The sequence below is a fragment of the Daphnia carinata genome, chromosome 5 (genome assembly GCF_022539665.2).
Source record: "Daphnia carinata strain CSIRO-1 chromosome 5, CSIRO_AGI_Dcar_HiC_V3, whole genome shotgun sequence".
In the NCBI taxonomy this organism is placed as follows: Eukaryota; Metazoa; Arthropoda; class Branchiopoda; order Diplostraca; family Daphniidae; genus Daphnia; species Daphnia carinata.
Window position 1 is genome coordinate 4,608,669 of NC_081335.1, and position 26,213 is coordinate 4,634,881.

A 26,213-nucleotide genomic window follows, 5' to 3' on the forward strand; every position below is an offset into this window, starting at 1 on the left:
ATAAAAGTACCATGTTATGTATCAGAAGAAGGCCCTTAACTAAACTGGCATCCAAATTTAACGAAAAAATCCAGTATTTAATAATATCCATTGTTTCTAAGCAACGGACTGGACTTTTTATTGCGAAATAGTCAATCATTTTTACTTGTCCAAATGGTCGTGTAATTGTTTTTTTTTTGTTGTAGGCTAATTGGTCGTCAAACCCACCGCGCAACTGATGAAAGTGCTCAATAATTTCCTATGTATAACGGTTGATTTCTTGGTCGAAATTACGGATGACCACGTGAAAGTAATGGAAAAGTTTGGATTGCAATTGGATTGCAAAATATCAATCGACTGTTTCCGTAGGCTGGCTAGCGGCCATTTGGTTTTAATATGCTAGAGTATCGTCCCAGTCGGTAGACCACAAGAAAGACATGTCACGATCGAATACATTGGACAAAAAAGAACCACTTTTTACCGGCTGATTAGTACTCGATGGGTTTCTCCAAATCAGTCACAACCATATCTGACTACAATCTGATCAATACCCACAATATGTAATACTAAATAAGCTATACTTTTTTCGTAGCTTTCATTTTCAATTAAAGGTGCAATACATGCAACCACACAACGGAACTAGAATCGTTATTCTATTACTCGTTTGTGAAGTACCCTCTATCCTTAAATGTTGTGATATTATTGCTTCATGTTCAAGCGCCGGCTTGGAGACCGTATCCGGTGTGACGACATGTAATTGATGCTGTTGACTGCAACATCAGCGAAATTGAAATCAGCTTTCACGCAATAAAGTAGTTAACTGAAGATTAACCGTGAAAATTTTTTGACTTGCAGCGCCTCTAGCGCCTCGCATCGTCGTTGCCGCTAACCACTCCCACTGTACCCACCTAGCAGAAGAACAATTGTGCGCATGATGATAATACCAGTGCGTTTGCACATTAGTTTTGTTGCGCTGGTTGTATTTAATGTCGTAAAATTACAGGCTTCGCAAGTATGCGATCGTGGAGTAGTCCCTGGCCGGAAGTATACGCGTTTTCAATGAAAGGATGTTACATAAGCTATAATAAACTTATACTTTACTTTGATTGACAGTTACTTGATGTACGATTTGAATCCTGCCGAAGGATTTAATTTACGTCGTGATGTTTACATACGGATAGCAGTATTCGTAAAAAAGCTCCAGCAGCATGGGGACTGGGTTTTGGTAAGCCAATTTAGAGATGGTTGACGATATAATCTGCAATAAATGTAAACATTACATTGCCTATGCTACAGGTGTTACCACCGTGGGGTCCACTCCCTCATTGGAAATCTAAAGACATTGGAGAACAGCTCAAACTTCCATGGAAAAAGTTCTTTAATGTGGAGAGCCTTGTCAAGTATGTAACTGTTAAGGAGCTTTCCGATCTATTATCTGGTTAGTATAAATAGTTTCCAAAGATTAATCATTGTTACATAATGTAATTATTGTGAATTACTATTGCTGTGATATAGAAAAAAAGACATTGCAGATCAACAAGCTCATCTATTTGCAACATTTTCAGGATGGCTGGAATGATGGGAAATGGGAAGAAAAATACAAGTTCGAAAAATGCATACAAAAACCACCCTACTGGTAAGTTATGCTGTTTCTCAAATAAAAAAACATCTATTGTCAAATACTTGCATCATTAGGGAGACAAAGAGTGGGGTGATAAAGGGCTGGTTCTGGGGGCATGAAAATATTGAGGCCCAAAATGTCAGCTGCCTTTCGTTCCAAGGCCACTATGAGAAACTTTTGCCAATACTCTCAAAGGATTCCAAATCAGCTGGAAAAATGGTTATGATTGACAGAGGGGAGATTCCTCTACATGATGACTATGGAGGCGTCGATTATTGGAAGGTAAATATAGTTCTTGTGTTCAGCACTTAAAGAATCGTTAATCGTTAAACACACATTTGTGTCTTCCACAAATGTTGAGCTTTATTGCTTACGTACCGCTACCACATTTATAAGATAGATGTTTTCGTTGTATTTTATTGGTGTTCAGATGTCATAAAATGAAGCTAATAGGGTTATTAATTGATTCATTTTTTCTATAAACAGGCTCGAAGGAGTATGCGATATTCAGATCATCTTTATTCCTTGGCCAATCAATTCCGACGTGAATTCCTTCAATCCGATGATGAAAGTGACGCTACGTTGCTTCCGAGTGATTGGAGAGATGAAAGTGTCGACCTTAAAGCGAAAGGTGGAAACTACGTGTGTGGGCATTTGAGGAGACAAGATTTTCTTTACGGGAGAGCCAACGATGTTCCCTCATTAGAATTCGCCGCAAAGCAGCTAGAAAAAATTGCCCTACTTCTAGATCTTCAAACTATATTCGTCGCCAGTGATGGAACTAATCAAGGTACTGTCAGTCTTTCCTTATTTTTTTGTGGTTGGAATCGTGAATTTCATTCCGGCGTTTCTATTAGAAATGGAAAAATTGCGAAGCTACTTGTCTCCCAAGTTTCGATTGGTTCTTTATTTGCCCAGTTTTGAAACCCGCAAGGAGATCCTTGACGGAGGAGTAGCCATCGTTGAACAAATCATTTGCTCCAGAGCGAGGCATTTTATTGGGTCGTTTGAATCGACGTTTTCGTTCCGCATACAAGAGGAGCGAGAAATATTGGGTTTCCCATCCAATTCGACATTCAACCGCTTTTGTGCTGATGGCAGTAATTCTTGTGAACAGCCAGCCAAGTGGAAAAAAGTTATGTGAATTGAACACAATAAACGGCGCAGCTTTCACGTGTTTGTCGCAGCAAATGGTACATTTTCTTCGAAAACTGTCACCCGTGGGAACCTCGATGTGTATTAATAATGTCAATATAGAAAACGACCTAAATAGTAGAAGACCACGACCAGAACGTGGTAGACGACTTGTATGCTCTCTCATGTTTTCTTTTTACTAAGTTCTTGAGCACGTAAGTGACAGACTTTTATTTACCTAGCATATCTTGTACATTTTAACGGTACTGACATCCTCTCAGGTTATTAATACGTCATTTACCATATGGTAGTCTTTCTGATGTTAGATTTATATTTTTGTACTTCAAGGCAACAGCAAATATTTTAAATTTGAACAGTTTTATTTTATGGATTTAACCTAGTAGCTTTGACAGTGATAGTCCAACCCATATTCAACATACTTTTTCGGCCATTTAAACAAATTTTCTTTAATTGGGAGTGATTCACTTTGTTATCGTGCATGTTTAAATTGAAGGTTGTCTTCTGGAACACGACCTTCTGCTAATAATATGAATTTTTCACTCTGGTTTTGCACAGGTTTTGCTATTCATGTTAACAAACTACGAGTGCTAATGAAAGCTTTGTTAACTAAAGCCAGTCTAAAAGTGAACAATAGCAAAGGTCGTGTAACGTAGCTAACCTTTAGTTATTTGTTCTTTGATGTGCCTTCTTATGGCTTAACCACAAGACCAACGTACATTAATGTCTGCACGTTAATTAGAGCGAGAAAGATAGTTGACCTCCTTATTCTCTTCCGATATTTCAAAGCCCTGCATTACCTATGCCCAGCGCGCAATTTCAAATATTTTCTATTCGTGTCCTACCAAAAAACCTTTTTTCTTTTAACCTATTTTATAATTTCTTTTTTTCGTGTGTTCAACAAACAAAACGTGTAGCTTTTACCTGTTTTCTTTTCCGATGGTTGGCGAGTGGGGGGGGGGGACTAGGGCTAGTAATGCATATAAAATGGGGCTGAATGCATTACAGTGTAAAGCGGTGATGCAGATTATGGGGTTAAAGAAATGAAGGAGGACTAGTTTCCGCGAAATGTGCTCTGCTTCACATGCTCAATTATACCGCAAAAAAAAAAAAAGGATGCGAACGACAAAAAATATTAGCAACTGAATTAAGCACCTGATCGCCACCTGGTTAGAAATTCGAGAAAGCATTTATCATCGATGTAGGAAACGGACCCAAATGGGAAAAAAAAAAAGAAAAACGCGTTGGAGAAAATGTTTGAAGAAACGTTGTTTTCCAATAGCCAGGGGGGGTCTATCGAAAGCTTTCTCCCTTCGTTTTTTTTTTCTTTTGTGGGTCGCGTTTGAGTAGTAAAGGGCTCTCCCCTCTAGCTCGTAGTGGATTTCTGAGACTCACCGTTTGCCTGTAGACGGTGTGCCCAGTTAGTATTCGTTCCAGTAGTGAGCGGTACTAGGTGCCGTGCGGTCGCATGCTCGAGTCCTTCGTGTGCCACCTGTAGAACTGCACGGTGATACGAGTCAGTTGTGTTAGTCGTTGTGTCTTCAGTTGGGTGCTCGCCACGCCAAAACGCATAATCTTTTTTTTTTTTTGCTGAAAATATACATACACAAGGAAGGAATGACGTGCGTAACCGTGCATGACATTACAGACAAGTTTGCATTGTCTGTTTGTACCGCAACCGTGCTGTGATAGTTGTCAATGGTTTTTGTAGGGTCACGTTTTTATTCTGATCATTTGCTACTTCTTTTCGCTTCTGGTTGCCTTCTTCCTGGCTCTTGTGCATTTGGGGCGGGATTTTTTTTTTCGGAATACAGGAGAAATCTGGAACAGCAGAAGGAGTACCGTTGTTTTTTGTTTTTTTGAAAAATCGGAAAAAGAAAAAAACTGGAGCTGTGCTTTAGATTTATCCTAACTCGTCTTCACATTTGTTGTTTTTACCCACTTTTTCCTCGCCGTGTTTCCTCTTCTACGCGTTGTTCACGATACGATACGAGTGGTTAAAACAAAAACAATGCCGACATTCTTCGAGTGAGTTGATTATATTTTGAAAAAAAAGAAAAAGCGTGAAGCCTTTCCTAGCGGATTTCGTTACACCGATTTTTCAGGATCTCGCCTCGGTAACCGGTAAGTTCATTTACATTTAGCCCACATAGCGATACGATAATGAAAACAAAAATTTTCCATTTTTTTTTTTTTTTTGAAGCGATTGACTTTTATTTTTAACACGCCAAGCATCCATGTATTTCTAACGTATCCATCATTATTATAACGATTAAGGTAGCCCGCATTTTCTTTGAAGATGTCGAGATTGGTTGAAGACATAGCGCGAAAATGTTTTGACCACCTTGCCACTTCCTCGGGGGAAACGGCTGAAAAAGAATAAGGAAAAACAAAAAAAAATCTCGAAATGTGTTGCTAATCGTCGGGCCATGGCAGAAGAAATCCTTTTGTAGAATGTCGGTAGCAGATCGGTTCAACAAATAGCATCGAACAATGCGCTCTGCGTTTGGAGAGTGTTGAAAATAGCTGTGATAGATTTTGAATGGTTCCACGACGGAGGATGATAAAAGCAAAAAAATAACGGGAGGATGGGAGGTTCGTTAACAATCAGAAAACGAGTACCGGTAGGGGAGGCGGTGAAATTTTCCAAGGGCGCTTCTTCTTTTCTTTCTTTTTTTTTCCAAGGACTTCTTTGCCCTTCCGTGTGAGCACTGGCCCGAATATGCGCGTGAAACGCGTGTGTCGCTGGTGGAGGATGTAAACGGGTTAGAGGGTCACTCACCAAAGCCCGTTTGCGGTACCGCTGTCGCTTCCTTTCCACACATACACACAGCAGCAGCAGCAGCATCGAAAAAAGCAGCGGCAAAATAAAACCTCAGCCCGCTCTACACGGTTCCGTTGTCTTTCCTTCCATCGCATAGGCTGACTACGGTTTTTTTTTTTTTTTAAGTTAGCTAGCACAGAGTTCCCCCCAGTGCTTATGTTTTGGGTACATAGTTTTTATGGCTCCTAAAAACGTTGGCGTCTAGTCATGCGTTGCTGACGATATCCATCCAGATTGAACAGATCATTTATGAGATTGGAATGGTCTCCTGGTTCGCATTTATTTTTCGAGCCCTTATCAGCAGTCACTATACGATGAACAGGAGCGAGACAAAGCACGCCACATAAGGAAGAAAATATCTAGATTGAACGACGTGCTTTTTTAACCGTAAAGTTCGGATGCGCTTCACCAAAACATATTTTTCGAAACATTCCGACGTTGGAATTTTGTTTTTTGGGAGGCATGTTATTCCCACTAGTACCGTTCTATACTCATCTTTTTTTATTTCAATCTATTACAACTGGAATGGAACAATATTTAACGAGTTTTGAGGCTCTACTTGTCCAACCGTTTCGTGGGTACCAAAGCGCATAAAATTTGAAAGAGCAAGTCTCTTTCGTATGGCGGTATTCATATCGATTTTGAAAAACTGTTTCTTAACTTTTTGTTCCTGCTAGCCCGGATGGTTGGCTAAAGAGGATGTTAGCTTTCGCTATGGAGAAATGAAGAAAAGAAAAAAATCCGGATGATTCATTTAGCTCACGTCGTGTTTTCTATAAGGATATGGCGGAGTCTACATACCTGCCACATCGCTTTCTCTTTAAGAAGTTAAGGGAGGGCGCAGTAGGTTTGACCTACATGGCTTTCCTGTTTTTCTTTCTCGTTCTTCTTCTTCTTTTTACCTGCCACCCTTTTTGCTTTTTACAACACGTTAAAATTCAAGAGAAAAAACTGGCATAATAGAAAAGCTTTAGTACCTGTTATGCACGTTTTCACAAACTTTTAAATGTGACAAACGGCAGAAAAAGGAAACAATCGTGACAAGGGTCTGACTTTGAAAAGAATTTCAAAGATCTTTAGGACGTTCTAGCTTAGCTGTGTTTTATCGACCATTTCCATCAATTCTTCTACTCAGAGAGGAAGTCCAAAAAGCAAAAAGGATTAGCATAACTGTTAGCTACCTTGCTTTTTTCTTCTCGTTTCTTGCTAATGGTTCCAGTTACTAGATGTACAGTTCTTTTTCCCTCCCCCCCAAAAAATATCGACAGCTATTTTTACTAGCGCAATAAAAATGATTGTTTCGAGGTCTGTGATTTCGACTCAGTAGCAAGTCTTAGGGTAGCACATAACCGAAGGAAATAGCAGATACCCGGTGTTCTACTTCTTTTTCTTTTTTTTTGTTCAACTGGAAACACATGGCTGGCGCCTATAATGCTGCGGTTCAGTGTTAACGGTATCAGTGACGACCGTATTGGATCACGATTTTTTGGTCATTACAAAGACAGTGCCTATCCTATCGTTTGATGGATTAAGGGCATGAACACCCGCTTGAGTAACGGTGGGTACAACGGGCAATTATCGTAACCTTTTCCTCCGTAAATATTTTTCTTTGGAAGAAAAAAAAAACAATCACATATTTTTCTCTGGCCCAATGAACTACACGAAGCACGTATCGCACAATTTTCTTTTTTTTTTTCCCAAGAAAAATTTCAGTGTTAACAGCTGGCTCGTTTGCTTTCACCGTTGCGAGTTGTGACCTACATTTCCATCACCTTTGTTGTGGGGAACTAGGTGATGCCAGTTTTCCTTCTTTTCTCTCGACCTAATTGACAGTCTGGCAGGTTCTTTTGCAATAGTGTCATTGTCCATCATTTCCAATCTTTTTGCAAGTTTGTCTTTTTTTTGTTTAGAATGCCTACTAAGATGAAATGAATAAGCGGACGTAGTTGCGATAGAATTTCCTTGAAATCAAACGGAAAAAAACAAACAATCAGTACCTTTGCTGTTCTGTGATTATACCAGTGCCTTGATTAACTGTTAAACAGCTGATTAGGTCAATCAACCTTTCACCAACGTTTTTCCGCTACACGACAAAAGTTGAAACAAAGATGTGATTGTATCGAAATCTGGAGACAATGGCTAACAAAGGAAAGTAGATCGGACAAAAAGCCAACTTGAACGTTGGTCCGCAGTAACCTAGATCTTTAGTTTGGAACTAGATTCGTCAGCTGTGTTAGAATTAGGTTGGCAGTATTTTACACCAAACCCGCCTTGTGATTATGAACCTTAGTTTGCGCCCTTTTATGTTGCACGTATTCAGTTTGAATAGCAAAATGGCGACCGTCTGTCTTTGCGCGTTTCCCTGCGGTTCTGGAACGAATGGACGAGCGATTAGTTGGCGAAATATAGCAGCTGGGTATTGAAGCAAACGATCGAGATTGAGATAGGCTACATTCGTTACTTTACTGTTACTTGGGCGACAACTGCCGGCAAGTTCATCGCCGGCTGTCGTATTAGAATAACTCAAGGCATTTAATGTATCACGTTTGATTCGTTCGTATACTTAGCAGTTACGTTTGAAATCAATGCGTTGTTTCCTACAGTACCTGGAGTAATTTGAAACTTATTTTTTTTTTCCAGACTTGCGATGGATTTCCGATTTGGCATGGGGTTACTTCTGCTTTCGTTTTTGCCTCTAGTTTTCGCTGCCAGTCAAACACCGAACAATCTAACAACACGTGAGTATAACATGACACTCGTCTCATTACCTATTGATTAAATCCAAAAGTTCAGTCATAAACAATTTTATTGAGGATTTTAAAAATATTTTTGGAAAATCCAAACTACCCCTTTATTTTCTAAACTGAAATCATTACGATTTGGCACTTGATGTGGTCGTTCTTTAATTAACGTTTGTCTTCTTTGATATTCTCAGCTAGCTACCAAATCAGCCGAAAACCGTGTTATGTGAAAGGACAAGAAGGGACGTGTATGTTTGTTTGGGAATGCGTCAAGACGGAAGGCACACCATTGGGAATGTGCATGGAACGATTCATGTTCGGTAGTTGTTGTGCCCACGACCTGGACAACGATGTTTTCCCCAAGCCATCGTTGTCGTCAATGATAGCAACGATGGCTAGCAATTACCCACCTCCAATCGTGCCTACAAACATTAGCTCCGCAGCTACTCCCAGCCCGCCATCCATTTTAACGACGCTCATAACGTCAGTTGTTCCAGCCAGAATCAACAGCACGAACAAAACTGAAACAGAAACAACTAAACCATCGTCAGTGCAGCCGTTAACAATACCAACTGACACGTCGACAGATGCTACATTGTCGAATGAACTTGCACCGACAACTAGTTTAGGTTCCAGTACAGTTACATCAACGCATGGAACAACTCTACTGATGGACTCTAAGACATCCACTACAATTGCAGCCTCGTCCACGCAGCCTCCATTTGTCGAATCAACGACAAAGCCATCAGGTAGCCAACTCACATTAGGCTATATCAAATTACGTCCTAAGCCCTATCGACGGACGACCACACCCAGAGCTGCAATACCGACTGTTGCGACCGGGATAACTAACCAAGCGCTTGTTTCTTCCACAGCCACCAAACCTACCAATCCGACGTTGGCCACTGCACCTCCAATTGCACCGTCAATCAATCTACTGATACCCAATAACATTGTTAACCTGGTTGCAGTCCCCGTAGCCTCGTCACCAACCACCGCACAATCCTTAATAACTACCATACAGCTTTTAACGACGTTACAGCATCCCGATGCTTTAGTAGCATTAACTGTGCCAAGTTCCCATCTTTCCCCTGTAACCAACCAATCGAATTTATCGGCCCCACTGGTTGAGCTCCCCGATTCTTCCGTCAATGAATTGAATGCCACGGCTGATATTCAAATCACCGTTCCTTCGGCTACCAATAAGCCCGTTGATAAGCCCTATTTTCACCACGTCACCACAGGCGTTTTGTCGACCACAGAAGCCGAATCGACCGAACCCCAGAGCACGCAATTCGATAGCTCTACGATACCTTCCACTGTTTCACCTGTTACGACGTCGTTTGTAACTAAGCCAAACATCGACGTCACAGAGTTCATTGCCGTCTCAGCCAGTTCGACTGAAACCGTTGAGGTTACATCCACTAGCACTGAGAGTTCAAGCCGCAAACCTGAATCTAACGTAACTCCGACCAGTCACAAAAACAGCACGGAAAGCACGCGGAAGCCAACTTTGGCTGTCACCTCACTTCCTAGCTCCTATAATATTGGTACGTGAGATTTTAACGTTATCTTGTTTTGTTGATGTCGTGATAATGTCGGTCGGAAACATCCGTTAAAGGGCTACAGATTGTTTTGGAAAATGAGGGAGGTTATGTTCAGATTTGTTTTTCTATTTTATTCTACATTGCAGAATGCGGAGTACCTCCAATGTTAGCAGAAGTTACCAGAGAAGAAAGAATAGTGGGAGGCAACAATTCGAAATTTGGGTCTTGGCCGTGGCAGGTACTTGAGAAACTATTCATTTAAAAAAGAATCTCATTCCCATTTTCGTGTCTTATGATATTTCATTTTTGCCAGGTTTCTGTTAGGCGGACTTCCTTTTTTGGATTTTCCAGCACGCACCGTTGTGGAGGAGCCCTCTTGAACGAATTGTGGGTTATAACAGCTGGACACTGTGTAGAAGAGTAAGTCAGTTAGATAAATTTGGTTGAACGTGACGTATGATTATGCGCATAAGCCTAACGGGTCAACAACTATGTTCTATAGTCTTCTCGTTTCGCAAATTCGACTGCGCATGGGAGAGTTCGACTTTAGCACCGTGCAAGAGCCATATCCATTTGTTGAACGGGGAGTCAACAAGAAGATCGTCCATCCCAAGTACAATTTCTTCACCTACGAGTACGATCTTGCCTTGGTTCGACTAGAAGAGCCGATCACATTTCAGCCAAACATCGCGCCAATCTGTCTGCCAGCCACGGACGAGTCTTTAATCGGCCAAAACGGTGTTAGTATTCAAATTCTATTCAAATCTACCGATACCAATTTCAAAAAAGTATTTAAAAGTATTGGTTTAAATTAAATTGGCGTTTTTTTTTCCCGGCAGACCGTTACCGGGTGGGGGCGCCTCTCCGAAGGTGGCACGCTACCTTCGATGCTTCAACAGGTACTTTTGCTTTAAAAATTCAAAACATTATGACAAAATCAATTTTATTCCGCCATTATGGTTTTCCAACAGGTTACCGTTCCTATTGTCAGCAATGATAAATGCAAAGACATGTTTTTAAAAGCTGGACGTCACGAATACATTCCTGATATCTTCATGTGCGCTGGATTCGAAGAAGGCGGGCGAGACTCTTGTCAGGTAACCATTGGCATAAAGTAGTAGATTACATTTGCTGTAATCTAGACATAATCGAACAGTAGATTACATTTGTTACGATCTAGACATAAACGATTGAACAATTGTTTACACAGGGTGATTCGGGAGGCCCGTTGCAGATACGCGGCCGTGATGGCAAATATTTCTTGGGTGGCATTATCAGTTGGGGCATTGGATGCGCTGAGGCCAATCTCCCTGGAGTTTGTACCAGAATATCCAAATTTACAAACTGGATTCTAGAAAACGTGACGTGAAGAGTTTCACCTGAACCGTTAATGTGATATATGAAATTCTTGGTCGTGTTCAATCGATGGCGTCGAAACGGAAAGGGACAGTTTGTTTCAAGTCTTTCTTAATCATTTGGCCTTAATTCGTAGCTGGTCTGCCGAGAATAAGAAAGCTGAACTTTTAAACAGTGCTATTGATCCAAAGAGGAGGCAACTGTTGATTTAGGAACGAAACTGTTCCATCGATTTATTGATTTCTTTTCCACGAAAAATTCCTTTTTTTCTGTCTTCGTTTTGCAAATTCGTGTCTCGTCTTTGTGTACGTCTAAAGAAACCCGTCCTGTATATTCGTGTACTGCAGTTGGTTGCATAATATTGTTTTTTTTTCATGTTTTCGTTGAGGTCCTTTTTTTTTAAAGCTGTGGATCTAATATATTTGTATAGTGTAGATAATGGTGCTCAATTTGTTCTAAACTTCAAGTGAAGAAAAAGTTCTGTGTGATTCGAAAAATTTGAAGTTATTAGATGAGGCGTTGTATGGATGAAAATCTAAAACATACTGTAGTTATTTCGTTAAATTTCCTAAGAAAAAACTGGAAGGAAGTCAACCTTCAAGTGATAGGCAATTGTTTTACTGCGAAAAAAAAAATAACATCTGAAAACTACAGTTAATAAAGAAATATGATCCTGCATGAAAACACCTACGCTGCACAGAAGCCCTGGGGTACTGAAATCCTTTAGGGTATTTATATACATTACCCGTAGTAACTTCTACCGCCTTTCTACTAGCACAATGGGATCAGCGTTCGACTGCGACGCGGTAGGGCCTGCGTTCGCCTCCCGATCGCGACTAGTTGCCAACGCGAACCTTTAGTGAATGGTTAGAGAGACATTGACCTAACTATTGAAAGGAATCGCGGACAATAATGGCATGTTCGTCGCCTTTGTCGTGTCAGATTGATATGATGAAGTGAAACGTTCATGTACAAATCGTTTGCTAATTCACACAATTTTCCTCCAAGAGCATGTCCTCCACTAAGAATGGTTTCAAAGTTAAATACGAAAAACTAATTATTGTTTGGCAATTTGCCACTAGAGGCAGTGCTTTGACATTGAAACCTGTTTCGTTTTCGCTTACCTGATCGGGTGAAATGAACACACATTTGTGTGATATTAGTGTTTCTAATAAAACCAATTTACGGAACTTTTGTATGCGACATTATGTGCTTATTTTTGGTTTATTTAGACGTCCCTAGAAGCACACAAATAATTTTTGTGTTCTTGCAAAAGAAAAACCCCTAACAGATGGCGAGAGATGAGGAAATTTAAGTTTTTGTTTCCAGTGCCGATCTTCTATTGTTTTGACAGTTCCTTTTTGGGTTCTCGTTTTCTTGTTCCCATTCGCGCTATCACATCAACTCCTGTACGAGATCGCACATGTTCGCCATGACGAGTAGAAAAATCGCCATCGTCGGGAGGTACTTTGCATTTTCTGTTACAGCTTCCCTTTTTCCCGTTTTGAAACCAAACAAGTTGTTAGTTCTCTTCCATGGGAACCTAACAATGTCTCCTACTTTTACAACGTTTCGTAACATTTCTCATTATACTCACTAGTGGATTGATAGGAAGAAGTTGGGCAATGTTATTTGCTGGTGCTGGCTATCATGTCAACCTGTTTGATGTAACACAAGAACTAGTAGAGAATGCCATCAAAGACATTGAACAACAACTTCATGCTTTGGCTGCTTCTGGGCTGTTAAGGGGTAATTTGAGTGCAGCTGAGCAATTGTCATTAATAACTGGTAAGTAACAGTACTCTTGTTGTTCTCCCTGAGTGGACGTAAAGTATTTTTTTTTTTGTCTGTAGGAACCAAAACACTAAAGGAATGTGTGAAGGGAGCATTGTATGTACAAGAATGTGTCCCTGAAAATCTGGAACTTAAAAAAAAAGTTTATGCAGAGCTAGATGAACTTTCAGATGACAATACCATCATTGCTAGTTCAACAAGTTGCATACTTCCATCCCTGTTTTCTGAAAACTTAAAGCATAGAAGCAATGTTCTAGTAGCTCATCCGGTAAGTCTTTTGCCTGACAAAGTGCTATCGACTCAAGCTGCGATACGGTTCATGAAAAACGTTTGTTCTTGAAGGTAAATCCCCCATTTTACGTGCCGTTGGTTGAGCTTGTACCCGCACCGTGGACCGCACCAGAGGTTGTGGTAAAAGCGCGTAAGATTATGGAGGAACTTGGACAAAAACCCGTTTCTCTTTCCAGAGAAATTCCTGGTTTCGCCTTGAACAGAATTCAGTAAGTATTACGGCAAATGAGATATCTTCATGAAAATTTGAAAAACAGGAAATATACATGACAGATATGCCATCTTGAATGAATGCTGGTATTTGGCCCAAGAAGGTATTTTAGACGTCGCCGATATTGACGCAGTCATGAGTCATGGACTTGGACCGCGTTACGCTTTTATGGGACCGTTGGAGACAGCACATCTTAATGCTGAAGGTTCTAGAGAAATATTTTCTTCTTTTATTATTATTGTCTTTTTATTTCAATTACCTCAAACAGGTATGGAGAACTATTGCGAGCGATATGGCGAAACAATTTACAATGTGAGCAAAACATTGGGTCCTGTTACTCGTTTCGAAGGCGATAATTTGCACAAAGTCAATCAACAATTGCTTGATCAAGTGCCATTGGAAAAGCTGCAAGAAAAAAGAGCTTGGCGCAACAATTGCTTAGCCTCATTGGCCAAACTAAAGCAAAATATCGATAAAGAACAACTTGATTAAATATGGAATGTTTTAGGTAGATAGAGCTGTCGTAATTGAAAACTTCACTAACACAATTTCTTTAACCCTAATAATATTAAATAATTCATAGACATGTTATCGTAGTAAACTGGGTTTTCCTATTTCCTCTTTTTCAGGAACAATTTTGTTAACAAATATTTTAAAAAGGAAATCCGGCAAATGGTAAACTCAAATGTTTTGTTTTTGTTGTTTGTGGTAACTTGTCAAATTTTACGTAAGGTGGCGCGGTGGTTAAAGAGTCGAAATACTAATAGCCAGGCGTGCGTGATGAAGTTAGGCAGACTAACTGCGTCCGTCCGAAACATTGCTTGTAGTCACGTAACTTTGAAGTTTAATTTCAACAAGTCGTAAATTATTCGCTTGGTGCCTACTCACTCAAAAGCTTTTTGTGTAAAGAGCACCAAACGCAAAGCAAATTCCGTGATAAAGCAAAAATGGCTGCGATATTTAAGTGCAAATCGGTAATCGGAGGCAGCGGGTTGAACTTACGCTTCTTTTCAACGTCAAAACAGCGACTAAGTCAAAGGTACTGTACGTTCGACGCAATTCAGTTGATGCCAAACAAAGGAAAGAATAATAGTTCTCAGAGTTTCTAGTAAAAAAGAAATAATACGTTAGCATTGGATAACTAATCTCAAAAAACGTTGCCTTAGCGGCTGTTCGCATGAGGACTTAGTTAATGAAAAGCAAGTGATAAAAAGTAATGTCATGCCCTTGAGATGTTGGGCTCAGTCAACCTTCAAAGGCATTACGCAGCGTGAATTTCTCCACGTGCAAGGTAGCAAATATCCTTGTTCGCTGATATGTATGTGGCGTGCCAAAAGAAGAACGTTAAATTAAATGAAAATGTTGGACTGATGGTGGGAAGCAAGCCAACCTGTTAGATTAAATTCTTATTCTTGTTGGGATATTTTTGGATGCAAAGTATCTTTGTTTTTTATTTTTTACTTCTTCATAATCAAATATTGTTTCCAATGTTTATGTAATAAAATAATGTTTCTATTATTGTATTAACAGCTACAAAATTGTCGTTGTGGGCGGAGGCGCCGGCGGATGTTCAGTTGCGGCCAAATTCAGTTCACTTCTTCCGAAAAACCACGTCGCGATCGTTGAGCCCAGTGATGTTAGTCTTATCAAATCAACTATATTCTTATCAAAGTATAACTTCCCATGATTTCTTTCGCTAGATCCATTTCTACCAACCAATGTGGACAATGGTTGGCGGAGGGATGAAAAAACTTGAACAATCTGGACGGCCCATGGGTGAAGTCCTGCCCAAAAATGCTCGCTGGATTAAAGAGCGTGCTAGCCAATTTTTTCCTGAAGAAAATCGTTTGGTCACAGCTTCTGGCGAAGAAATCAATTATGATTACCTTGTCATAGCTATGGGATTGCAACTCGACTACAATAAGGTATATTGCTAAAAACTGGGCAAATTTCTTGGACTGCTAATTATATTAACTTTTTGTATTCATCTAAACAGATAAAAGGATTACCAGAGGCTTTTAATACCCCAGGTGTATGTTCGAATTATTCGACGCTTTACGTTGGGAAAACTTTAGAATCCTTAAAAAATTTCAAGGAGGGTAATGCCATTTTCACCTTTCCGAATACTCCAGTCAAATGCGCTGGTGCACCTCAGAAAGCCATGTACATCTCTGAACAGTATCTTGTGAAGGTACGTACGTCAGTGTAATAGCATTCCACCAAGTCCATTTGCTAACTGATTAAACCATCATGTATAGCACAACAAAAGAGATAAAGCCAACGTGATGTTTAATACGTCATTGGGCGTTATTTTTGGAGTAAAGAAATATGCCGATGCACTGGAAAAAGTTGTAAAAGAGAGGAATATCGCCGTGAATTTCCAACACGAACTTGTAGAAGTGAAACCGGATACAAAGGAAGCAGTCTTTCGCTTGCTCGATGATCCAGCAGGAACAACGAAAACCTTCAAGGTTAGGTTTCTAAAACTTCTTTACTCTTGCGTAAACAATGGCTTTCTAAAATCAATTCTCCTTGTAAACGCAGTATGAAATGCTTCACGTGACTCCACCAATGAGTTCGCCTGCAGTGCTTAGAGCTAACAAGCAACTGACTAACAAAGCCGGTTATGTCGAGGTCGACCGATCTACACTACAGCACGTGCGCTTTCCTAATATCTTCGGAATTGGTGACTGTACGAGTCTGCCCACCTCCAAAACAGCAGCTGCTGTTGGTAATTAGTTGTTCCAAATTCCTGAAGTAAGACTTCATTCTAATTCCTTTCTTCTTAGCTGGACAGAACAAAATAGTGTTTGATAATCTAAGGCTCCTAATGGATGGAAAAAAACTATCTCAAAAGTACGATGGGTACACTTCTTGTCCTCTGGTTACAGGATATTCAAAATGCATTTTGGCGGAGTTTGATTATGACGGAAAACCGCTGGAGACGCTTCCAATCAACCAAGCTAAAGAGAGAATGACGTCTTTCTTTATGAAAAAAGAACTGATGCCACAACTGTATTGGAAACTTATGTTAAAGTACGATCTCAACCATTAAGTCTAGAACTCACAAACCCCGTTAATGCCGTGTTATCAATTGATTCATTTCAGTGGATGGTGGAACGGGCCCAGTACAATCAGAAAGATTCTACATTTGGGAACTGGTCATTGAGCGAACCTTCGAATCATACTGATACAACGTGATAAGCATCATGACAAGCCGAATTGCGCAAATTTAACACTTTAATGCAAAATTTGAATATAAATGTTTTTTTTTAATTCCAGACAAATCAAATGACCAAATAGCAATCAGGGATACCGAAACACAATTCACAGAATAATTTAAGAAGTGATTCCAAGACTTTACAGTAAAAACGATACAGGTAACGCGGTTATTTAGCTTTCTAAAGTTTTGGTCAGATTGGCAGTGAAATGAGACTAAAGAAATAGGACTGACAACTGTCAGTTGTATTTTGTTTCACTCGTGTTCCATTTGCTACTGTTGGACAGCTCTAACTCACAGCGTTATTGAAGTCGGGAATCGACTTCGTGACTGATTACTACTGAATTCTCAGAGCGGTAACTAGGCGAGCAGCTCAGAGCACGCTCGCATTTCCAGTGAGTTATGCCAACTCTGCTATTAAGCGACGTGTTTAAAATATTGCTGTCGTTATGCATGTATATGCATCTTTAAATCAATTTCTCGGAGATTGTGCCATGCGGACAGCCTGATTCAAAATTAGTGCCGAAATATTTGGATGTTACGGTCTGTGAGGTTTTTAGCGCAAACCGCACATCAATTGGATACAGAGAATCACCGTGCTACTCAAAACAAAAACAAGATGTTAAAGGTAGATTAAAATTCGGTATTGTGGTTTGAATTATGTGTTCTTTTTTTTATTTACTTATTTTTGTTTGTTTGTTTCACCAAGCTTATATAAATCAGCATTGATGAGCTCACATTCATTTCAGTAAGGTTTCAAGTTTGACTATTGTAGCTTCTTCGCATCTTATTTGCAGGAGTTGAGGTAGAGGAAATCATTACCATAGCCAATATGAAACATCTTCGTATTTCAAAGGTGCGATAACTGCAAGTTTTTAGGAGGAAACGGCATCAAACCAATCAACGAGCACACGTCTCACCTTGATTTTGCTATGTTTCAGGTAATCGGTGCAGCCATTCTGATCCTATTGGCGGTATCAGCCATAATCGTGCCTTTCGCCCACTCCTTCGAACATGATACTCTCTCGAAATTGAATGCCGAGCGCAGAACAAACGAGATTAAAAAAAGAACTCAATCACACGGCGAGAGCAATTATATCAGTGTTTATCGTACGCCTCAAGTGCATCACCAGTTTAAGCCATTGATTTCACGACGTGACACTTCCATATCAACGCGCAATCACGATGAAGCACGTAAGGTAGAAATTCGGGAAGTGGCTACAGGCATCTTGGGAACTGGCTTTCTTCATTTTCTGATATTTTTGAAAAATTGGATGCAAAATATGTTCTATGATTTGCATCAAATATATTTCTTTTGATAGCTAAACCATTGTTGCTGTACTGTGGCGAACAATATTGTAACAGATGCACTGGGTGAAAAATTGTATTAAAGCACAAACGGCATATAGCATACGCCACACTAGTATAACTACTACACAAGACTATCACCCTGGCCTGTAGGAGTCCGGCTTTTAAGGCTCCCTACATCCGTTCAGAGCGGCAATGTCAATTGACACCTCACTTATGGATCGCCTATCATCTCGCGATAAGCGACAAATTCGAATGGCGCTACAATATTGCTTGGCTGGGCACTGTCTGTAAATAGATGTTGATGGCAATCTATTTTTACTAACTTATCTATTGATTAAAAAACACTTTTAGTCAGAGATAAGAACAAATGAGGAAAATTCGCGAACAGCAAGTTTAGGCCCACCGTGAAACTGTTACACAAAACATGATACCTGTAACTCAGCACTGTTATTTTGAGCAGTTTGCTCTTTTCTGCAAAACCTTGCGAATGCAATGGTTTGGGAAGCACACATTGTGTTATCAAATGGTAGCTTTTTTAATGTTTCGTTTATCGCGCTGAGTTACACTTAAACTACTACATTAACTCTGCAAAAGCAGCAGGTAAAATGCGTAGAACCCGCTTAGAAATCCTGCATTTTATCATCATGCACACTTTAGGAGTCTATTTGCTTTGACGTCTATATACAGGCTATTGGATTCTGATAATCCCAAATTTGTCAGAAACAAACCTTGTGGGGATGGATTGGCTGTCAAATTTTTTTAAAAAGTAATTTGACATCTGTACAAAAGTTCTTATTAGAACAAGGCTTTGCTTGACCGTGAACTGTTGAAAGGCTATAAACCATGGACATCGAACGCTTAAAGAATGAGGCAAAACTTGTCCTTTGTCGAAAATATTATTATGGTGGGTAAACACAACCGATTTTTTAGTTTTATTGCTAGGAAGTGAAACGTCACCATGACATAACGTTGTCAAGGCATGATACAAATTCTTGTGACATTCTTTGAGGTTGTATGAATCGTTACTGAGCAGGTCAATAATCACTGAAATACATATTATATTTTTAACACTATACAAATTTATATTAAAATTTTCATTTATGCTAATTATTGGTGTATATTTTTTTGTCATCTAGCTGGATTTGCATTCTTGCCGTTCTTATGGACCATTAATGCTGTTTGGTTCTTTCGAGAAGCATTTCACAAGCCTGAATTTGACGAACAACCTCAAATCAAACAATGTATGACATTTAATGTGGCATCCTCTCCATCATAAAATATAATCTCAGTTCCTTTTCAGATGTAGTTCGATCAGGAATTGGGGCATTTCTATGGATGATGATTTTCATTGGTTGGACCTGTGTCTTTCAGAGTAACAGAGCTACTTGGGGAGAACTTGGGGACCAGCTATCATTTGTGATTCCACGGGGCATACCATGATTTATTAAATGTGACATGTGGTGACGCCCATTTCTGTCTTGATGAAGTTCACTCATTAAATTTCCCACTTGCATGTGAAATAGTAGCATACTTTGAATAAAATTTGTGCAAGTAAATTATAGTTTTGTTCAGTTGTCACTTCATGCAACTCTGTGAGAAAATTCTGAGTGTTATCTATTCTCTCAAGAGGAAATATTTCTTTGGATTCTTTTCCCGCCTTAGTGGTATACCAAAGCCTCGTTGCCCTAGTGATCTCTAAGTTATATTGAGACCAACTGAAGTTTAAGATTTCCGATTTTGCTTTGATTTGAACTATAACGGCGGCTGGTAGTTTTGGTACCGAAACCACAGTTTCAGAACTTTCAACAAACCAGGTGACATTCATCTACATCAATCTGCTATTGTAACTGGTAAATCTTGTTAAGCAAGTAAAGGAGAACATAACTCATTTTTTAGATTTCTGAAATTTCAATTTCCGGTTTAATTCCGGTTTTAAAATGCCAAATAACTCCTTATTTGTTGGTCTGTGAGAAAAAAAAATTCTCATTTTCGCAATCCTTGTCAAATTTGGGGTCGATTCCATGGTTCAGCTCAAATTACTCGAAAATCGTCGAAAATCGCAAATTTCCCTGAATATAGTTCATGAAAAATCGCGATTTTGGTCAAATCCGACTTTTGGCTAGAAACCCACTATTACCACCCCAACCTTGATAAGTAGCTCGGAAATTCTACTTGTTTTGTTATGGGATCATTATTACCGAAGATATTAGGTACTTCCAATTACTTCCGTAAAATTTTTCATTGACGTACATGATTTCGATTCAGGATTGATTGATTTTCGTTATTCTCGTTTAATGCTGAATCGAAATGTTATATTAAAAAAAAAATATTAGAAAAATTCGGTGAGCATATACAGAGAATTAACTAGAAATTTGACCGGCAGATGACGGTAGTATGGCAATCCGTTTTACCCCCCCCCCCCCCAAAAAAAAAAATATCGGCCTTTTTTTTTCTCTTTCACTGCTATCGCCATCTACCGGTGGGTAGGAGTAAAACAGAAAGTAAGACCGATATTTTTATTTTATAATTTTTTTTTTTTTTTTTTGGGGGGGGGGGGGAGGGGTAAAACGGGTTGCCATACATTGCATCAGACTTACCCATTCGCCAACCCAAGTGTGCATATGTCTTTCTTGGACATTTGTTTTATTTTGCTATTATGTTTGGTAAACTGCAATTATGCCCAATATTTTTGTCTTTGCATTTTAGGTCTACTCTTAGATGATCTATACCTGATCATGTGTTCTAAAGTGATCTGCTTTCACAGCAGCTACATTTCTGCTGTGTTCTTTTCCGTTGGTCTATGGTTCTGAATTGAGCCAGGTATATCTATTATGCTATGTCACTAAGTACTATAGGGAAAAGAATAACTGAAGTTGATTGAGATCTATTCTGATTCTCCTGGTATCCATCTCAACAGGTTTTTATTTGCTTTTCAACATCCATTTCATAGTGGTACATGTGGCTTTGATTAATATTACCATAAAGACTGCTGAAAATGGGTGTGGTACGGAAACCCAGAAATGGCATGAGTTCAACATCAAACATGGATTAGGTACTTCTCGGTTTTTTGTCTAGCGAAAAAGTATTTTTAATGCTATTATTTTGCATTCACAGAATTTTAGCAGGGGATCAAGTCAAATCTGGAAGTGTTACAGGATGGAAGAGTTGGCCTGTAGTTGAAAAAACACTGAAAGTGCATTACTGTTAAGGTATGAGGTAAAGTAATGGAGTAATGCAAATTGTCTAATGAGAAGTATCATCTAATTCCGGTACAATCCTCATAGAATCCTTCATAGTTCCGTCACAGCTAGAAGCCTCTAATAATTCTGCTTCTCTGGCTAAAGAACAACTTGTCCTTTACATTCAGAGTGTTGGTGAAGCTGGGTACTTAAATGGCCCTAAAGATGTTTCACTTTGCTGGCATTGCAGCGATGAACATCATACATGGACTCTTAAGGTATGAAAGGAATTTCTTGAAAAAATTTTGAATTTCTGATGAAGCATTTCTCCTCCTTTTTGCCAACCATGTCTAATCTACAAAAAAAAATTTATCCAATAGGAAAGGATTTTCAGCATACTGGGAACACAACTATCAACAATGCAACATTCTACGGGTGCTATTTTATCATTCAAGAGCCTTATACAATGATGTTCATCTGCAATTTGTATGGCCTTTCCCAAGCTTCTGCCAGAAGTTGAATCTATGAGTCATGTAAGTCACATGAGCAACAATTGAGATGCTTAATGGTGTTGTTTTTCTTTTCTCAGTATAGGTTAATAGTAACATTGGATCTGAAAAGATTCTTGGTTGGGGCAAGACACTGAATAAATTGTAATGATTGGATGGATGACATGACATTTCTATACTTCATTCGGATTCCCGAGACGGTATTTTATATTTAAAAAATTGAAGTGCATATCTGGGCTCCCTTCCTTTCCGTAGCCCCGTTTCCCCTTGACTCGTAATAAGCCCGTAGGGGGTCATGCCCCTACTGTACGGTATATATAAAAATAACATATACCGAGGTTTGGAGGGCTCTGGCCGGAAAGGGGACGTGGGGTGCCGCTTAGTCCGATGATGTGTTCACGGAGGGCGATGTGGTTACCCACAAATCCGAACTAAAGGTTAATCGCTCCAGTAAAAATGTTCCATATCTTCAGCTCTTCTTCCGGCTTCTCTTAGCCAATCACCGGGTAATCTCCCCGGTGGGTCAACAAGGCAGTGTCTCCCCCTGCCTGGGTTGACGGCAACTTTTGAAAGGGCTGTTGTGCCTTTTTAAAGTTGCAAAAATAGTTGTAATGTGCAGAGAATTGTCAATAAAATTTTTTTAATAAAATATTTCCAAAATTTTTTTCTTTCATTTTCTGTTTTCGCTGTGTTCACATTACATTTATTAACTTATTGTTTATGTATGTTGGATATTTAGCTTGCTCATTTCACCTTTATTGTTTTTGCGTTTGAAGGGTATGTACGTTTGATGGTAAGCATTGTTTATCGTTTATCAATAAGCATTCAATTATTATCCAGGGATCGAACCCTGAATGTTCGGCATACCGTGCCGATGCTCTACCAATGAGCCATGAATCATATAATGTAAAGTTGGCTTTTTTCTAGTCACTTGCGGACTTGCATTTACACTTAGAATAAAACTGAAATGCAATACTGCAAAATTCTTTCTACATTTATTCTGCTTCATTTTCAAACATCTTCTGAGGATTGAACCCTGGGTAACAGATATCGCAGTTAAAGACTCTACCATAGAGCTATGGACCTTATGAAAGCAATAGACAGATAAACATATAGTTGTGAAGGACTGCGTAAACATCCTAGACGATAACATATGATATGCGATAATAAATAATTTAGATATATCTCGTGGCTCAATGTTAGAGCATCGGCGTTGCACGCTGTATGTCCGGGGATCGGTTCCCATACGAGTAAAATTGAATTCAAATACAAAATTACTTCAGAAAATATCCAGGTATTACACGTTGTTCCTTGAATCTAAGATGAAGAATTCAAAGAGTGTAATAAATAATAATTGTATACTTACAGATAAACGATACACCAATGGAAACAATGCTTACCATCAAGCGTGGCAAAAACAATAAAGGTGAGTTGAGCAAGCTAAATATACAACATACATAAATCATAAGTTGATAAATGTAATTTGTGAACACAGCAAAAACAGACAATGGAAGAAAAAAATTTTGGAAACACTATTTTATAAAAAAAATTTTATTGACAATTCTCTGCACATTACAATTATTTTTGCAACTTTAAAAAGGCACAACAGCCCTTTCAAAAGTTGCCGTCAACCCAGGCAGGGGGAGACACTGCCTTGTTGACCCACCGGGGAGATTACCCGGTGATTGGCTAAGAGAAGCCGGAAGAAGAGCCGAAGATATGGAACATTTTTACTGGAGCGATTAACCTTTAGTTCGGATTTGTGGGTAACCACGTCGCCCTCCGTGAACACATCATCGGACTAAGCGGACCCCCACGTCCCCTTTCCGGCCAGAGCCCTCCAAACCTCGGTATATGTTATTTTTATATATACCGTACAGTAGGGGCATGACCCCCTACGGGCTTATTACGAGTCAAGGGGAAACGGGGCTACGGAAAGGAAGGGAGCCCAGATATGCACTTCAATTTATTAAAAATTTAATACCGTTTTTAAATGAGAATCTGAATGAAGTATGGAAATTCCATGTAGTGTATCCAAACATAATAATTTATTCAGGACCTTGCCCCAAACAAGAAACCTTTTCAGATCAAAATTTATTGTTCATCTATAATAAGGACAGTAAAACACCATTAGGCATAAAAACTCTTAATTCATATATATAGTTCATACCTTACATGATTCGTGAGTTGATTGCGAGCATATTCTTCTGTCAGAAGCTTCGGAAGAGACATTTACGATTTTCGTTTACGCTCACCATGGATGCTGGTAGACTATACATTTAAAGTTAAGACACTTTGCCCAATTCCAACAGTTTTGATTCTTACTTGTAAGTTGTTATTGCACGAGAATGCAGCGACGAAATCCGCGGTCTTTTTGCTGTTGACAAAAAGGATAGTCTTGGCACCACCGAGATCTTGTAAAACGTCGATCAGCTTAGCTCTCTTATCTCTTTTCGAGCACTGAAAAAACAGCTGTTCAACACCCGGATTGGTGCCACCGACAATGCCTGTTGTGACGAATATGTAGTCTTCCATGTACGTCGCAGCCAGTGCTTGCACTTTATCTGGGAATGTAGCCAAAAACATACAAACACGACGGATTCCCTACAGAGAAACAAGTAGTATTACATCAGTCAAATCTCATACTCAAAAGCCACCGAAGACATATTTTCGGATGCATCGTTGGATGATTGACAATTTTTTCAACATTGGGACCGAAACCCATATCAAGCATTCGATCAGCTTCGTCCAAAATTTAAAACCTGACTCCCGAGAAGTCAAATACTTCACGGTCGAGAAAATCATTGAATCGCCCCGCGGTCGCGACAAAAATATTGCACCCAGCTTGAAGATTTGACCGCTGATGGCTCGTGAGAGTTCCTCCATATATAATCACACACTTTAAAACCGAACTGTAGGAGAATTTACACGCCTCGCGGTGAATAGGAATGGCCAATTGACGAGTGGGTGCGACAATTACAACTTCTGGCTTTTGCCCCATGGCATGAGACGCACCAACAACACCTTGTTCTAACAATATGTTCATAACCGGTACCAAGTACGCCGCCTGCATGAAAAAATGTAAAATTTTAGATGACTTAATCAACGAATATCACGAAGGGTTTGTTGAGTATCTTAGATGCAATTGGACCTTTTAGTAGTCGCAATCACCGGCGTGCCCACTCAAAATTACTTTTACTTCAACTTACCCAGTTCATACCGACCCATTCGAAGCAAGTCAGTACGAGGGCATCAAGGTTTCGAAATTACACAGCGTTAATTAGTTCGATTACCGTTTTTCCGGAGTCCGTGACCGCACAAGCAATTAAACCTCTTTTGGCAAGAATAACTACAATTGAAGCTTTCTGAACAGGTGTTGGTTTTATGTAGCCAGAATTCTTAATGTTTTGAAGTAGTAGTTGGTGCAGGCCGGCTTCTTTGAATGATGTTATGTATTAAAGTACATCTTTTCCTGTAGCCTAAAGCAAACACAATAGATATTTAAAAAAAAATACAGTTTCGAGAAATGGCTTACATGGAGGACAACTTTATCAAAATTGTTAAAGCGTTCCCACATAGACAATGCCCTTAAACAGTTCCTTTTCCTCGCATGTCACAGCTTCTGGAATGTATTGCTCATGTGGCTTTCCATCTTCCTTCAATTCACTGAAGAGATTCGGCAGCCTTCCGAGGTGTGGTCAGCTTCATTACACTAGGAGTAAAACAATGAACACTGAAACATAAAATATTTTTGTGATGATATAATTGATGTTTACATCATAACAGTTGCTGCCACCAATGCTTCCTCCTTGAGGAAAATCCCTTACTATATTGCCCTATTCTTCGTTAAAAATGAGCACTAAAAATGATGTCTTTTTTTGTTTTTTGTTTATCTCATGGCAGGTACGACTTCCACCACCACAGCGACCCTTTTGTGGACAATCCTTCGAGAAATGTCCCCCTTCCCCATACTATAAAAAGCACCAAGAAGTTAAGTTCGAACACATGTGTCGATATTTTCATCTTACTTTCTGACGTCAACGGACCACTACCGCCGCCCCCACCAGCTTGTGGACACGTCACTCTGGCAAAATGTCCTTCACACTGTTAAACAAAACCATAGTTTAAAGTAATCACACTAGGAATACAAGAAAGCAATAACCTTGTGACCCTGGACAGAAAAAATGTAGAACAGAATAAAACAAATAAGATTATATAGAGAGGTCAAGAAGTAAAATCTAGCGAGGACGGTCTATCTAGCGAGTAAAGGTAGACAGCAGACTACACGCTTTAAGCCAATCTAAAAATATGCCTGAAAAAAAAAACTGTCCGATGAGCCACGGTTTAAGGCGCCTCTTGTGGACGCAAAAGTCATTACGAGAAATTTTATCCGCTACAACCTAAATGTTTTTTAAACATTTAAAGTACTTATCCAAATGAAAATTTAACTAGAAAATTAATATGTTTGAGTAATATAA

General features: G+C 39.4%; 5 protein-coding genes and 1 long non-coding RNA gene across 12 annotated transcripts; 5 read left to right on the forward strand and 1 right to left on the reverse strand.

The window, feature by feature from the left end:
• The first annotated feature begins 913 nt into the window (after positions 1-913).
• Positions 914-2,744, forward strand: LOC130697047 (GDP-fucose protein O-fucosyltransferase 2-like). The gene is made up of 7 exons (XM_057520162.1): positions 914-1,023; positions 1,093-1,204; positions 1,276-1,417; positions 1,495-1,615; positions 1,675-1,882; positions 2,087-2,390; positions 2,458-2,744. Exons 1-7 carry the CDS (start codon positions 914-916, stop codon positions 2,742-2,744), a joined length of 1,284 nt encoding a protein of 427 aa, XP_057376145.1.
• On the forward strand, positions 2,257-11,663 carry LOC130696862 (serine proteinase stubble-like). Of its 3 annotated transcripts, XM_057519988.2 has the most exons (10): positions 4,200-4,876; positions 8,217-8,314; positions 8,512-9,066; positions 9,193-9,867; positions 10,011-10,102; positions 10,178-10,284; positions 10,367-10,604; positions 10,704-10,763; positions 10,836-10,961; positions 11,075-11,663. In XM_057519988.2, the coding sequence occupies exons 2-10, from the start codon at positions 8,224-8,226 to the stop codon at positions 11,231-11,233; spliced, it is 2,103 nt and encodes a 700-aa protein (XP_057375971.1). In that variant the 5' UTR covers positions 4,200-4,876; positions 8,217-8,223; the 3' UTR covers positions 11,234-11,663. The 3 variants fall into 3 exon arrangements, with proteins under 3 accessions (XP_057375969.1, XP_057375968.1, XP_057375971.1); XM_057519986.1 differs by lacking the exon at positions 4,200-4,876 and adding an exon at positions 2,257-2,390 and having other exon boundaries at positions 8,512-9,867; XM_057519985.2 differs by having other exon boundaries at positions 4,199-4,876; positions 8,512-9,867.
• An 863-nt stretch (positions 11,664-12,526) lies between these two features.
• On the forward strand, positions 12,527-14,098 carry LOC130696882 (lambda-crystallin homolog). The gene is made up of 6 exons (XM_057520016.2): positions 12,527-12,684; positions 12,821-13,008; positions 13,074-13,282; positions 13,357-13,514; positions 13,579-13,721; positions 13,785-14,098. Exons 1-6 carry the CDS (start codon positions 12,644-12,646, stop codon positions 14,006-14,008), a joined length of 963 nt encoding a protein of 320 aa, XP_057375999.1. The 5' UTR covers positions 12,527-12,643; the 3' UTR covers positions 14,009-14,098.
• Positions 14,099-14,368: 270 nt separating this feature from the next.
• LOC130696880 (sulfide:quinone oxidoreductase, mitochondrial-like) lies at positions 14,369-18,063 on the forward strand. 5 transcript variants are annotated; one of them, XM_057520013.2, is made up of 11 exons: positions 14,371-14,555; positions 15,047-15,152; positions 15,217-15,441; positions 15,513-15,707; positions 15,775-15,987; positions 16,061-16,247; positions 16,306-16,552; positions 16,625-17,131; positions 17,223-17,364; positions 17,446-17,592; positions 17,678-18,063. In XM_057520013.2, the coding sequence occupies exons 1-8, from the start codon at positions 14,464-14,466 to the stop codon at positions 16,683-16,685; spliced, it is 1,326 nt and encodes a 441-aa protein (XP_057375996.1). In that variant the 5' UTR covers positions 14,371-14,463; the 3' UTR covers positions 16,686-17,131; positions 17,223-17,364; positions 17,446-17,592; positions 17,678-18,063. The 5 variants fall into 5 exon arrangements, with proteins under 5 accessions (XP_057375994.1, XP_057375996.1, XP_057375998.1 ...); XM_057520015.2 differs by having other exon boundaries at positions 16,625-16,896; positions 16,958-17,364; XM_057520012.2 differs by having other exon boundaries at positions 16,625-16,896; positions 16,980-17,364.
• A 689-nt stretch (positions 18,064-18,752) lies between these two features.
• On the forward strand, positions 18,753-19,608 carry LOC130696883 (gamma-secretase subunit PEN-2-like). Its single transcript, XM_057520017.2, has 3 exons — positions 18,753-18,951; positions 19,184-19,288; positions 19,348-19,608. Exons 1-3 carry the CDS (start codon positions 18,891-18,893, stop codon positions 19,485-19,487), a joined length of 306 nt encoding a protein of 101 aa, XP_057376000.1. The 5' UTR covers positions 18,753-18,890; the 3' UTR covers positions 19,488-19,608.
• Positions 19,609-23,910: 4,302 nt separating this feature from the next.
• Positions 23,911-26,009, reverse strand: LOC130696895 (uncharacterized). The gene is made up of 6 exons (XR_009002738.2): positions 25,898-26,009; positions 25,764-25,839; positions 25,512-25,706; positions 25,271-25,447; positions 24,061-25,214; positions 23,911-24,006 (listed from the first exon to the last, which is right to left on the reverse strand). It is a non-coding gene; the product is annotated as an uncharacterized LOC130696895 (long non-coding RNA).
• Positions 26,010-26,213: the final 204 nt, after the last annotated feature.

Excerpts from the sequence above, each read along its gene's own strand:
- LOC130696882 (XM_057520016.2), top strand. The coding sequence starts at position 12,644 with ATGTTCGCCATGACGAGTAGAAAAATCGCCATCGTCGGGAG. Across the intron at positions 13,009-13,073 it reads GCAATTGTCATTAATAACTG|GAACCAAAACACTAAAGGAA; the intron begins GTAAGTAACAGT and ends TTTTGTCTGTAG. Across the intron at positions 13,515-13,578 it reads TTCGCCTTGAACAGAATTCA|ATATGCCATCTTGAATGAAT; the intron begins GTAAGTATTACG and ends TATACATGACAG.
- LOC130696880 (XM_057520011.2), top strand. The coding sequence starts at position 14,464 with ATGGCTGCGATATTTAAGTGCAAATCGGTAATCGGAGGCAGCGGGTTG. Across the intron at positions 15,153-15,216 it reads CGATCGTTGAGCCCAGTGAT|ATCCATTTCTACCAACCAAT; the intron begins GTTAGTCTTATC and ends TTCTTTCGCTAG. Across the intron at positions 15,708-15,774 it reads CTGAACAGTATCTTGTGAAG|CACAACAAAAGAGATAAAGC; the intron begins GTACGTACGTCA and ends CATCATGTATAG.
- LOC130696883 (XM_057520017.2), top strand. The coding sequence starts at position 18,891 with ATGGACATCGAACGCTTAAAGAATGAGGCAAAACTTGTCCTTTGTCGA. Across the intron at positions 18,952-19,183 it reads TTGTCGAAAATATTATTATG|CTGGATTTGCATTCTTGCCG; the intron begins GTGGGTAAACAC and ends TTTGTCATCTAG. Across the intron at positions 19,289-19,347 it reads ACAACCTCAAATCAAACAAT|ATGTAGTTCGATCAGGAATT; the intron begins GTATGACATTTA and ends GTTCCTTTTCAG.
- LOC130697047 (XM_057520162.1), top strand. The coding sequence starts at position 914 with ATGATAATACCAGTGCGTTTGCACATTAGTTTTGTTGCGCTGGTTGTA. Across the intron at positions 1,024-1,092 it reads GGAGTAGTCCCTGGCCGGAA|TTACTTGATGTACGATTTGA; the intron begins GTATACGCGTTT and ends TTTGATTGACAG. Across the intron at positions 1,205-1,275 it reads AGCATGGGGACTGGGTTTTG|GTGTTACCACCGTGGGGTCC; the intron begins GTAAGCCAATTT and ends CCTATGCTACAG.
- LOC130696862 (XM_057519986.1), top strand. The coding sequence starts at position 8,224 with ATGGATTTCCGATTTGGCATGGGGTTACTTCTGCTTTCGTTTTTGCCT. Across the intron at positions 9,868-10,010 it reads TCCTAGCTCCTATAATATTG|AATGCGGAGTACCTCCAATG; the intron begins GTACGTGAGATT and ends TCTACATTGCAG. Across the intron at positions 10,103-10,177 it reads TTGGGTCTTGGCCGTGGCAG|GTTTCTGTTAGGCGGACTTC; the intron begins GTACTTGAGAAA and ends CATTTTTGCCAG.